The following is a 14,466-nucleotide window of genomic DNA, read 5'->3' on the forward strand; positions in this document are numbered from 1 at the left end:
AACAGTGTTCCATCTTCGTTAACTGAACAGAGCTGATAAACGTCAATTGTAGCTGATGTTTTTTGTGTGAGGTTTGTACGCAAATCAAAGTGCATAGCCTCTATTGCAGCTTTAATTAAAAAATAAGATTTTATTAGACGTTATTTTAACTTATTATACGGCAGTGGAAGATACGTTAAAAATATGTGAACACCGCACAGAAGGTCCACATTTTGCTAACTAGAGGCCGCCACTATTCATGTGCATCTAGCCATCTACAAACTGCTGCGGGACCTTTACTCATATATCATCTTGCCGGTTTCCATCGATCCCTTCAGAGATGTTTAACTAATTACAAAATAAATCGGCAAAGGGAAGATAACTACAATCATCACACAACGACAATATGAGATCACTGGCTGTGTTACCAGAATAAACATTAACTGCTCATTCCCGTTGTTCAGTTCGCCTTAGACGGTAGAACTTGTTTATGGTGTAAAATTAACATAGAAACGTCTACAGCGGTTTAGAATTTTTAATATCGTCGTGAGATAACATAATCCACCTTGTCAGGTGAAACAAGATAGTTGTTATTTATCATTGGGTGAAATACAGAAAAGAATTGCGTAGGGCCTTTGTAATATTAATAATTGAAAAGACTTGTTAGTATTTCAAATTCTATTTCTGATGTAACATATATTCGAATTAATATATTTGCCTCTGCTTCTGCTATCTTGCGGCTGTTTTCCTTGCTTCGCCTGCGCAAATTGATTTCTTTTTGCTTGCTTGACAGTGTTGAAATCCGCAGTAGCGGTACCAACATTACATTTTACGTAGAAATTTGTCTCGCGGAAAGATAACAGTAGACGATCTACTATCAGTATAAAATGTGTATGAAGGTTAATACATGTGCATTACCGTGAAGTTGAATTAGACAATTCGTGAGCCAGGAGAAGTAAGAGATCTGCCTTCTGAAACTATACATACTGTTATCGGATATTTTGTACCGTCCGTCAGTGTTCACATATAATAGTAACTGAAACACCTAGCCGACTTAAGAGATCATAAATAAAACAGGAAAATTGATATGGCTGGAAGTCCGGTCATTATCGCTGCCACCGCAAAGCATACGGCCACGGTAAGTGTCATAACGCGGATTTAGAATGAATCTATCCTTGAAATTTATACATTGATAGAAGAACAAATCTCTTGTATTATATTTGCTCAAAAGTCATGTATAACTTAAAATAATACACGAAAGCCCTTTATTTTTACACCCAGCAAATAAGGTTACGGTAATTTGACAACTGTTCACAATCAATTTTAACAGTTTCACTATTTTGAAGATCACATTAGCGATAAGAAGCAAATGATTAACGAGTCTGTACAGAGGCTGCGTTGAAGACGCGTACGTAATTTACTTTTTTGTAGCACAAACATGTTCAGTTCTGCTTCCCCCTGTAAAGATTCTGCACGTCTTAAATACACTCAAAGGTTGCATAAATTTACGCGTTAAATTGTGCGTTTGGACGTAAATAATTTTATTGTGCAGTTGACTGCATTAGTAATATCAAAATTTCACAATAGCGTACTGTTAGCTGTGAAATTCAATCCTCAAGGAGTTGAACATTATAAAACTTTGTTGGTTGTATTGCACAATAGACGTTGGCCGATTCGTGTTTACACATAAGTTTGCTAGCCATCTGAATAGAGACATATTTATGCATCCCTTCATTGTGTTGCACAGAGGTGATATTTGCAGAGCACTTTCAGGGATACAAACACAATCAGATCGACCATTAACAGAGAGAAGTAGCTGTCGGAAGGTAACTCTGTTCGCTCCACTAATAATTAACCAGATCATTAAAAATGTGTTATTTATTTGTGCTGACAAAACTTTGTGGGTAAGAGTGAGACATTTAATGCACAACCTATGCTGCGCACAGGGCAGTAGTGTAATAGACTAACAAACCACATACCATAATGAAATTTGTCACTAACTATTCTTCCACAACAAGCACTACATTTTTTCCTGTTTTGCTCACAATATAAATCACTTGCAACATATGGTGAACTGACTATAATGTATATATACATATACTTTTTATGCTTACATAAACAAACTTAGATGTGCTTGTCACTAATTTGTACTCCATTTAATGAGAGCTTACATGATTAATTTGTATCCAGACCTTCCAGTTGGATTCATAAATATGCAACATTTGGCAAACTTATAAGATTAAATTTAAAAGGCAAATTCACTTATCCCTCTCTAGCTGTGTTATTTATTGTTTGTTCAGATCTGATAACTATTCTTTACAATACATTAACCATTCAGATTTCCTTACTTCACTTACTCCAGTGAGAAAACTATCTATGGTATTAGTATCAAACATCTTGGGAGTAATGGTCAAAACAATGTAAAGCACTGTACCCACATAGCTGATATCTATATTTGGTTTAGATAGTCCAAAAGAGCAAATAAAGCAGCCTAGCAAAGAGGTGTCACTTCTAACCGGTTGACTTAAATGTGCCCATTATTTGATACCAGTGGCCACACCAAAGCCTCATGTGTAATTTTGTGTGCCTGGCCTGGTGATGAATCATGATCACTAAGTGTGTAGCACTTGGCATGTTAATGCACTGTGTTTCAAAAGCCCATGAGAAAACCAGGTTTAGATGTATTTAGTTTCTGTATAAGGCTCCAAAGTTGTTTACAATGGATTCTGCAATGGTTCTAGCAAAAAGGTGATGGACAATTTGTGCCTCTTCCATATTGATTCCAAGATATATTGTGTATGCTGTGTTGACATTACCATCCTTTCCATCTCGAAAAAATGTTGGGTCGTCATTTAGAATTGAACAAGGGATCTCCACTTTATTAACCAGCAACAGTAACTACTAGCCAATGGAGGTGGCTTATAAAGCAGCTGAGCAGTAAGGTTTTATATGGCATAAAACTATAATATTTCCATTAAGGCACTTTAAAGTGTTGCAACAGTGGGAAACAGTTTGTTTCAGAATGAATGATGTAGGAAGATGCTCACTTAAACATTCACTGAATGTACCCAGATGAAATTACAAAATTCCTTGATGTTTTATGACCTGTCCAGCTTATCTTGTGCTATGAAGTCGTGACGTTCTGTACAGAAACTATGTTTTATGAAATAAATTAAGCACATCACTCGTTTCCTTCTCATATAGGAAAAAGGACACACAAATTCACAGAGAGAGAGAGAGACTGCATTGTCTGTATGAAGAGAAATTACAGTTCACATTCCACAATGGTTAATCGTGAATCCTGTACTCTTTATGGTGTTCGGAAATGACTTGCCATTTTTGTGTAAATGAGAACAGAAACTAGTGCATCATCTATGATGACAGTAGTGTCATGAAACAAAAAGAGGTAGCTGGCAAGATTGTGCTATAGTTACTTTGTGGAAGTGATTGATGGGCTGTGCACTAAAATGTTTACTTTAAATTTTGGAGATAAAGGTAAGCATCCTTTAATGTGCTACAAAAAAATATAATAATAATAATAATAATAATAAATACAGCATACCAGTAGTGTGTGTGTGTGTGTGTGTGTGTGTGTGTGTGTGTGTGTGTGTGTGTGTGTGTGTGTGAGTGAGAGAGAGAGAGAGAGAGAGAGAGAGAGAGAGAGACGAAAATTTCTTATTTTCACTAACTGCTGTCGGATTAGACACTTATTTTAATTTTTTGTACTTCTTCATTTATAGAAACAATATACTTTATACAAAGAAAAGTAATTAGAATTATGTGCGAGTCATACACTCGCATAACCAGATAGTTATGCTATTGGGTCTGTAATAAACAGTTGCGCTGCACATGCATTCTTTGACAAAATTTGTCATATATCTATTTCAGTTGGGAAATATTATATTCGTAAGTGCAATAATAGAAGGAAAAATATGAACTGTCATGAAGAAGAGAATCTAAGCAAGTTTAGTTGGAAAAAGAATTACACAGCCATTAAAGTGACTTAGTCTTCTTCTGTGGCACATCAAGCTCTTCACTTTCCTCTGTCCTGTGCATCTTCCCTAACTTGCTTGTAACTTTGTTTATTGTTAGTGTCATTCATAATTTCAAGTCGTCTGCTTCATTTCCCCCTCTTCCCCACAAACTTGCGTTGGCAACTGTGCATTGCAGGCAGTTTTGCATAATGTGTTTCAGTAGAGGTGTTTTTCTCGTATTCATCATTTTCACTAATTTTCCGTTCTTCCTATTCTTAAAACTATTTCCTCATTTGTCATTATGTCAGTCCATTTAACTTTAAGCATCTTTCACCTTAACCAAATTTCAAAACTAACCTAGTATCCCCTCCCCTCCTTTCTTTAACTGTCCTTGTTTTATTCACATGTAATACTACATTCAAGGAAAAAAACTTTTGGAGAATAACTTTCTAAGTTCTATCATAATTATTTTTGGTGTCACAAACCTCTCTTCTTTTCAAAAGCTGTTTCTCTCATAAATATTCTACTTCTTATTCATCCCACACAGCTTGCATTTTTCGTCACAAAACTTTGTAAGTAGGCTACCTGAAAGAGCTTAAATGTCCTTTCACTTGATATTCTAACAGAATCTTCGTGTTTGCTGATTCTGGTTGCTTCTTCATATTCTTTTTGTCAGTTTTTAGTGCCCTCTTCATCTCTATCTATATCCATACTCTATAAACCGCTGTGAAAGGCATGGATATACTAGTTGCTACGGCTCCTTCCCGTTCCATTCACATGTGAGGCGTGTGAGGAAAGTTTGTTGAAACGCCTCTGTGCTCTCTGGAGTTAATCTGATCTTGTTGTCTCCATGCCTTTGGGACAATATATGTGGGGTGGTTGTACATTCCTAGATTCAGTTTAAAGCTGGTCCTTAAAACTTTGTAAGTAGACTTTCTCGGGATAGTTTGTCTTATTTTCAGGTGTTTGTTACTTCAGTTCTTTCAACACCTGTGCTACTCCTAGCATCAAACAAACCTTTGATGATTCATGCTGCACTTCTTTGTAAATAAGTCACTATCCCTTGTTAATCCTGTTTGGTAAGGGTCCACAACAATTCTTTTTTTTTTTTTTACTTGCAGCATTGCTGACAAGGTGCTAGAAAAATTTTATCACTTTGTGTTTAGTAACTCACATTTATTGATGCATTTAGAAATTAACTCATCAGAACATCTGAAAAGAAAGGTGGAGCTTTTTGTACACAGTACAGTGTTGTGAGAGCCAACTGTTCCATAGCACCAAGTGATAAAATTTTTCTAGTGACCTAATCGGCAGTGATCTCCCTAATTTTCCCATAGGCAGTATCTAGCTTTCCCCTGGTGATATATGCTTCTAAACCCTTCCATTTGTCCTCTAGCCATTGCTGCTTAGCCATTTTGCACTTCCTGTCAGTCTCATTTTTTACACATTTGTATTCCCTTTCACCTGCTACCTTTTTTGTTAATTTCAATGGATTTAATCTACAGTTAATAACCAATAAATTGTGATCAGAGTCCCCATGTGCCCCCAGAAATGTCTTACAACTTAAAATCTCTATTTTAGCATTATATAATCAAAGTGAAACCCTACAGTGTATCCAGGTCTCTTCCACACACACACACACACACACACACACACACACACACTTTTTTCATGAGTCTTAAAGTAAGTATTAGTGATGATTAAATTATGCTCTGTGTGCAAAATTCCACCAGGTGGCTTCCTCTTTCATTCTTTTCCTCTAGTTCCTATTCACATACTATTTTTCCTTTTCCTTCTATTGAATTCCAGTACCCCATGACTATTAAATATTTATCTCCCTTAATTAGGGAAAGAAGGATATATTCTGCCTACAGGAAAATTAGAGACCTTTGGAGAAAAGAGAACTACTTGTATGAATATCAAGAGCTCAAATGGAAAACCAATCCTAAGCGAAGAAGGGAAAGCTGAAGGGTGGATGGAATATCTAGAGGGTCTACACAATTGCAATATTATAGAAATGGAAGAGGACGTAGATGAAGGTGAGATGGGAGATATTATACTGCATCAAATATAAACGGGATTTTTGTTCCTGAACATCATCAGTTGGTAGGACTGGCCCCACGCTTCTACCATGCTTAGGCGGGACAGTTAGAAATGAGGAGAGCATGCTGTTAGATATTTCCCGCCGTTTCGTCAGAAATGCTCTTGACGTCTGAGCAACTGGGGCAGCCTTTCATTACGCAACACATAATTATCAAATTTCTTGCTGGTGAAGGAGTTACAGCGGTGGAAATTTGCCAAAGATTGACTTCGCAGTTCGATGATAAAACATTATCAAGGACACATGTTTGCCTGGTATAAAAAGTTCAAGGAAGGACAAAAACATGTGGAAAATCAGCAACACAATCTCTGTCCTTGGATCAGCATTACAGACAAAAACGTTTGTGCGGTTAAAGGCATTATTGATTATGATCGATGGGCGATAGTATCAGAAATTGCATAAAAAGTTGGAATCAGTTATGGGAGCTGTCAAGCAATCATCACAACCTTCAGTTCCGTAAAGTGAGTTGCAGATGGATCCCTAAACTTTTGACTGAAAATCTGAAGTTGAGACGTTTGGAGGTCTGTCGGAGGCTTACAGCAAGGTTTGCGGTAGAAGGTGATGCATTTTTGAGTTGTATCGTCACCTGTGATGAAACATGGGTTCACTACTACACTCCAGAATCCAAACAAGCCAGTAAGGAGTGACAGAGGAAAGGGGAGGGAGCATCAGTGAAAGCCGAGGCTCGACTGTCAGCTGACAAGGTTAAAAAGTCAATACATTGCACCATTTCAAAGTTATTTAGCACTGAAGTTAGCCAATCAGGTCATTTCACACACAATTTCAAGCAACCTGCCAGAGGCAGTGTAGCAAAATGTGTTCTTTGTTCAATTTCCTCAAGCCAGACAAACATAGCTTTTGCTTACCTAGATTTAAAGAAGAAGAAGACATTTTAGCTGGTAATGAGCTTTTCAACAAGTGGTAACTCACTGACTCACAGAAGCCTGTGCATTACCACCTTTTAGTGCATGCAAGTGCTTCAGTTTGCACACACAACTACCTAATTGGCTAAGTACAATGCTATATAACTTGTAAATGACAAACCTTTTTTTGGACAATTATTTCCCAGCACAATCTCTCCTGCAACATTCTTAAAAGATTCGAAGACTGTTTCTTAACGCCCTGTATACAGGCTGTTACAAAAAGGTATGGCCAAACTTTCAGAAAACATTCCTCACACACAAAGAAAGAAAATACGTTATGTGGACATGTGTCCTGAAATGCTTACTTTCCATGTTAGAGCTCATTTTATTGCTTCTCTTCAAATCACATTAATCATGGAATGGAAAACACACAGCAACAGAACGTATCAGCATGACTTCAAACACTTTGTAGCAGGAATTGTTCAAATTATCCTCCGTTAGTGAGGATACATGCATCCACCCTCCGTCGCATGGAATCCCTGATGCACTGATCAGCCCTGGAGAATGGCATATTGTATCACAGCCATCCACAATATGAGCACGAAGAGTATCTACATTTGGTACCGAGGTTGCGTAGACAAGGGCTTTCAAATGCCCCCATAAATGAAAGTCAAGAGGGTTGATGTCAGGAGAGCGTGGAGGCCATGAAATTGGTCTGCCTCTACCTATCCATCGGTCACCGAATCTGTTGTTGAGAAGCGTGCGAACACTTCAACTGAAATGCGCAGGAGCTCCATTGTGCATGAACCACATGTTGTGTCGTACTTGTAAAGGCACATGTTCTAGCAGCACAGGTAGAGTATCCCATATGTAATCATGGCAGTGAATCGAGGAAGTAAGTACATACTGTCGAAACTAAAATGAGCTCTATCATGGAAATTAAGCGTTTCCGGACATATGTCCACACATCTTCTCTTAATTTGTGTGTGAGGAATGTTTCCTGAAAGTTTGGCCGTACCTTTTTGTAACACCGTGTATAAAGTGTCTCAGTTAGAGTCCATGTGAATCCTTCCTCCCTTGCCGCCATAAGACACACATTTCTCCAGGACAACAATCCATTGTGTAATATCGCACATTTCAGTGATGTGCAGCTAATTTTCCCACAGAAGGTGTGATGGACTTTTGGCTATAAATCAGTGAATCTCTTCTGGTGGAGAATGATTGTCCTCAGAGTTTAATTTACTACCTCTGTTGAATGTAATATGTGAGAATTACTTGCACAGTTTCATTGATACTGTATAGTAACAGGCTGACAGTCTGTTGCAGTGAGTTAGGTCTGTAAGCTCACCATTTGTTCTATAATAGCCAATGACAATACGTAAGCCAAGTCAAATACCTGTACCACGTCACTTTATTGAATCATATTAATTATGTACCATGCCTCAACAGGCAAATAGCGACTGCATCATTGCTCTTGTGGAGGAAGAAATTTGATGGCATCAGGTTCCAAGGCATGGTATGGAACTCCTAAGTGCACTACATGATGATGAATGAAACATTGAGATGCTGCAAAATCCAATAAGTGTGTGGCAACTGGTCCTTGCCATGTAATAACACTAGTCCAGCATAATGACCTTGTGAACATGTCACGACAAAATCCATTTTTAAATACAGTGCAGGACATACTACTCCGTTTGCCATGTCAGCAGGATGCAGTTTGGTGTAAGCTCCTGGAGGCCAACTACAAAGCAAATCCAGAATGAGATTTTCACTCTGCAGCGAAGTGTGCGCTGATATGAAACTTCCTGGCAGATTAAAACTGTGTGCCCAACAGAGACTCGAACTCAGGAGAGCTTCTGTAAAGTTTGGAAGGTAGGAGATGATATTCTGGCAGAAGTAAAGTTGTGAGTACCGGGCATGAGTCGTGCTTCAGTAGCTCGGATGGTAGAGCACTTGTCCGCAAAAGGGAAAGGTCCCGAGTTCGAGTCCCGGTTGGGCACACAGTTTTAATCTGCCATGAAGTTTCATGCTTAGCAAATGCTTGTCTGTCAAGGAGAGGCCCATGATGATGATCATCATCAACTCAACTGATTAGGATTTTCAGAGGACTGTGTCAATCTTGACTGGTGGAACATGATATTTCCAGGCAAATCGAACATGATACTTCCAAGCAAATCTGTATTGCTCATGTTCAGGTGCACGAGACTCTGCCTTGGGGTCACATTTATTTTCCCCAGTAGCTTTTGCAATTCCAGTGGAGCAACTTCAACCTGGAACTACTTGTGACAAAACAGGTGTGCGGACAGCTAGTACATACAGCCACCCAGCTTGGTTGGTCAGTCTGCGCGAGTAGTAGTCTCAGAATTATAGTAACAGGGCACTAGACTGCCATAACATTTTTGTCATAATTAAGAAAACAGAGGGAACCTTTGGATAGGTCTCCTCTTTCTGAACTCACAAGGGATTGGAGGGTATTCCTGGATCCTTAAAAAGTGTTAAATGATTTCATAATGGAACACTTCTAGTCGAAACTACACTATCACACAAAGTACCTAAACTTCTGGGATGCAAGACCTTTGGTGACTACCCTATTGTGACTGAATTGCATAACACCCATAGCTTGTATGACAGTTACGTACTCAGAGATAATAGAGATAGACCCTAATGAACTACATGGAGAGTGGAAAAACATGGCTATCACAGAAGTGCAGAACTATGAGGAGAGTCAGTGGCACTCTGGAAAAAACTGCAACATTTATTTTAACTTTCAACACTATGAAATAACCTGTCATATTCTTGCAGGTTATGTTGTTGTTATGGTCTTCAGTCCTTAGACTGGTTTGATGCATCTCTCAATGCTACTCTATCCTGTGTAAACTTCGTCATCTCCCAATACATACTGCAGCCTACATCCTTCTGAATCTGTTTAGTGTATTCATCTCTTGGTCTCCCTCTACGATTTTTACCCTCCACGCTGCCCTCCAATACTAAATTGGTGATCCCTTTATACCTTAGAACATGTCCTACCAACCAATTCCTTCTTCTTGTCAAGTTGTGCCACAAAATCCTCTTCTCTCCAATCCTATTCAATAGTTCCTCATTAGTTACATGATCTACCCAACTAATCTTCAGCATTCTTCTGTAGCACCACATTTCAAAGGCTTCTATTCTCTTCTTGTCCAAACTATTTATCGTCCACGTTTCACTTCCTTACATGGCTGCACTCCATACAAATACTTTCAGAAATGACTTCCTAACACTTAAATCTATACTCGATGTTAACAAACTTCTCTTCTTCAGAAACGGTTTCCTTGCCATTGCCAGTCTACATTTTATATCCTCTCTACTTCGACCATCATCAGTTACTTTGCTCCCCAAATAGCAAAACTCCTTTACTACTTTAAGTGTCTCACTTCCTAATCTAATTCCCTCAGCATCACCCGACTTAATTCGACTACATTCCATTATCCTCATTTTGCTTTTGTTGGTGTCCATCTTATATCTTCCCTTCAAGACACTGTCCATTCCGTTCAACTGCTCTTCCAAGTCCTTTGCTGTCTCTGACAGAATTACAATGTCATCGGCGAACCTCAAAGTTTTTATTTCTTCTCCATGGATTTTAATTCCTACTCCGAATTTTTCTTTTGTTTCCTTTACTGCTTGCTCAATATACAAATTGAATAATATCGGGGAGAGGCTACAACCCTGTCTCACTCCCTTCCCAACCACTGCTTCCCTTTCATGCCCCTCGACTTTTATGACGGCCATCTGGTTTCTGTACAAATTGTAAATAGCCTTTCGCTCCCTGTATTTTACCCCCGCCACCTTTAGAATTTGAAAGAGAGTATTCCAGTCAACATTGACAAAAGCTTTCTCTTAAGTCTACAAATACTAGAAACGTAGGTTTGCCTTTTCTTAATCTAGCTTCTAAAATAAGTCGTAGGGTCAGTATTGCCACAAGTGTTCCCATATTTCTACGGAATCCAAACTGATCTTCCCCGAGGTCAGCTTCTACCAGTTTTTCCATTCGTCTGTACAGAATTCGCGTTAGTGTTTTGTAGCTGTGGCTTATTAAACTGACAGTTCGGTAATTTTCACATCTGTCTGTGCCTGCTTCCTTTGGGATTGGAATTGTTATATTCTTCTTGAAGTCTGAGGGTATTTTGACTGTCTCATACATCTTGCTCACCAGATGGTAGAGTTTCATCAGGACTGCCTCTCCCAAGGCCGTCAGTAGTTCCAATGGAATGTTGTCTACTCCCGGGGCCTTGTTTCAACTCAGGTCTTTCAGTGCTCGGTCAAATTCTTCACGCAGTATCGTATCTCCCATTTCATCTTCATCTACAGCCTCTTCCATTTCCATAATATTGTCCTCAAGTACATCGCCCTTGTATAGACCCTCTATATACTCCTTCCACCTTTCTGCTTTCCCTTCTTTGCTTAGAACTGGGTTTCCATCTGAGCTCTTGATGTTCATCCAAGTGGTTCTCTTATCTCCAAAGGTCTCTCTAATTTTCCTGTAGGCAGTATGTATCTTACCCCTAGTGAGGTAAGCCGCTACATCCTTACACTTGTCCTCTAGCCATGCCTGCTTAGCCATTTTGCACTTCCTGTTGATCTCATTTTTGAGACGTCTGTATTCCTTTTTGCCTGCTTCATTTACTGCATTTTTATATTTTCTCCTTTCATCGATTAAATTCAGTATTTCTTCTGTCACCCAAGGATTTCTACTAGCCCTCGTCTATTTACCTACTTGATCCTCTGCTGCCTTCATTACTTCATCCCTCAAAGCTACCCATTCGTCTTCTACTGTATTTTTTCCCCCCATTTTTGTCAATTGTTCCTTTATGCTCTTCCTGAAACTCTACAACCTCTGGTTCCTTCAGTTTATCCAGGTCCCATCTCCTCAAATTAGCACCTTTTTGCCGTTTCTTCAGTTTTAATCTACAGTTCATAACCAATAGATTGTGGTCAGATTCCCCATCTGCCCCTGGAAATGCCTTACAAAATTCTTGAACCAAGTGTTAGCTATGATTAAGTTATGCTCTGTGCAAAATTCTACCAGGCGGCTTCATCTTTCATTTCTTAGCCCCAATCCATATTCACCTACCATGTTTCCTTCTCTCCCGTTTCCTACTCTTGAATTCTAATCACCCATGGCTGTTAAATTTTCGTCTCCCTTCACTACCTGAATAATTTCTTTTATCTCATCATACATTTCATCAATTTATTCATCATCTGCAGAGCTAGTTGGCATATAAACTTGTACTACTGTTGTACGCGTGGGCCTCGTGTCTATCTTGGCCACAATAATGCGTTCACAGTGCTGTTTGTAGTAGCTTACCCGCACTCCGGTTTTTTTATTCATTATTAAACCTACTCCTGCATTACCCTTATTTGATTTTGTATTTATAACCCTGTATTCACCTGACCAAAAGTCTTGTTCCTCCTGCCACCTAACTTTGCTAATTCCCATTATATCTGACTTTAACCTATCCATTTCTCTTTTTAAAGTTTCTAATCTAATCTATCTATCTGACATTCCACACTCCAATCCGTAGAACTCCAGTTTTCTTTCTCCTGATAACGACGTCCTCTTGAGTAGTCCCCGCCCGGAGATCCGAATAGGGGACTATTGTACCTCCGGAATATTTTACCCAAGAGGACACCATCATCATTTATCCATACAGTATACCTGCATGCCCTCGGGGAAAAATTACGGCCGTAGTTTCCCCTTGCTTTCAGCCGTTCGCAGTACCAGCACAGCAAGGCCATTTTGGTTAATGTTACAAGGCCAGATCGGTCAGTTATCCAGACTGTTGCTCCTGCAACGACTGAAAAGGCTGCTGCCCCTCTTCAGGAACCACATGTTTGTCTGGCCTCTCAACAGATACCCCTCCGTTGTGGTTGCACCTACAGTATGGCTATCTGTGTCGCTGAGGCACGCAAGCCTCCCCACCAACGGCAAGGTCTGTCTCATAGGGGGGGGGGTTACATCTTAAAGTTCAGCCATTAGTTTTCGGCTAAATACAACATAGTGGGATGCATTAAATGGCGAAGATTGGATCATACCAACTTGGCGTGTAGTAGAATGGGTGGATGTGGAAATTGTGGAGGAGCAGCTCATTAATAACACGACTCTTGTAAATTTCCCATTTAATGTATGAGCTGCTTCAGGGAACACCCATTATTAAACAGGAAGTGAGCAGTTTATAATGAGAAAAGGGAAATTCAGGAGTTGGAAGTTACCAGGTGCAAGCCCTATAATGAAGCTCAAAAAATTTTTAATGCTATGCAACTTCCATCGTTGGTTACTTCTTTTGTGTTGGTACTTAAGAAACATGGAGGAACCATCTTACCTCTCAGGTAAGTCACTGGTCCCAAGGCAGAAGGACAAGGAAAACCATCATGAATCAAAGGTTTCCACAGGGGCTTTTGTATTGTAGCGGAACTGAAATGGATACTGATCACATTTGTAAGAACTGCAGTTTCTGACCCAGGAGAGACCTTTCTGCATCTGCTTGCAAAAATTCATTTTAGTCACAAACACACCTGCGTTAAGGAGCTACCACCCATTCAGGAAGGATGATGTTACTGAAGACAGGACTAAGAGTGGCGTGGCTGTTTTGTCAGTGACAGATGCTCCTCTGCTCCTGTCCCTCTATCCATGGCTGTGCAAGCAGTTTCAGTAGAAGTTCTCGTACATGCTAAGATCAGATGCAGATATACTGACAGAGCTTTCCCAGGCACTCCTGCACCCATTCTTCCTCATGGGTGTCTTCAGGGTTCTGTGGAGTTCTGCTGCCACATGCCGCAGGGATCGGATTATCAAGCAACCCCTCCATTTATAGTGTGTCTGCCTTTTAAACTCTGGTCAGATGGGACACTTCTCTACAGCTACAGGACCGTCTTCAGCCATTGGACTTTGTTTTTGCTGCTTAGCTCTTGCAGACTTCATTTAGTGGGAAGTGGGCACATATCTGCATTCCTGTGACCGCTTTCCAATGTAGATGCTCAGCCTACTGTGATAGGGATTGCCAGGAGACTGCAAAGATTGTTGCTTCAGAAGTCAGTTTGGTTTTGATACAGACAGCAGGCCATCCTAAAGAAAAAGCAGTGTACCCAGGAGATGGCGCACAGTATCACTAGTGTGGTCCCCTTAGGTTCCACAGATTCCATTTCCCAGTCTGGTAACCACCTCAGTTGACAACCTGTTCCTTCATGGAACAAAGAATGTCACTGAGCAGTCGGAGCCGGGTGACGGAAGTTCTAACAGCATCCAGCTGCAGAAAATTGTCCTGTCTTTAGAATTGTGAGAGTACCAGGAAGATGAGTGATAAAAGAAGAAAAGAGGAATTCCTAGAAGGAGATTGTGACTTCCATTAATCGGTCCACTTCCCCTATAGGAGTTCAGGAGTTGGTAAGGATTATTTCAAGTAAGGGCGTTACACCACCTCTTATTATGGCCTTGTTGAGAAAGGAGGTCTTGATAGACATGCTTAAAGACATGGGGTCAGGTTTTAGCTGAACACTTTTTTACAGTCGTTGC

The 14,466-nt window shown here is 39.8% G+C and overlaps 1 protein-coding gene across 2 annotated transcripts in view; it reads left to right on the top strand.

Moving 5' to 3' along the window:
* Nucleotides 1-277: 277 nt before the first annotated feature.
* Nucleotides 278-14,466, top strand: part of LOC126354220 (acyl-protein thioesterase 1) — a 117,217-nt gene continuing 103,028 nt past the window's right edge. Inside the window, exon 1 of one of the 2 annotated variants that reach the window (XM_050003701.1) lies at nucleotides 278-1,117. In XM_050003701.1, the coding sequence (XP_049859658.1) occupies nucleotides 1,067-1,117 (51 nt within the window). In that variant the 5' untranslated portion in view covers nucleotides 278-1,066. Of the gene's footprint in view, nucleotides 1,118-3,216; nucleotides 3,475-14,466 lie in introns of those variants that run through there. The other variant, XM_050003702.1, reaches the window with a different exon arrangement.

This window comes from Schistocerca gregaria, chromosome 3 (genome assembly GCF_023897955.1).
Source record: "Schistocerca gregaria isolate iqSchGreg1 chromosome 3, iqSchGreg1.2, whole genome shotgun sequence".
NCBI classification, from domain to species: domain Eukaryota; kingdom Metazoa; phylum Arthropoda; class Insecta; order Orthoptera; family Acrididae; genus Schistocerca; species Schistocerca gregaria.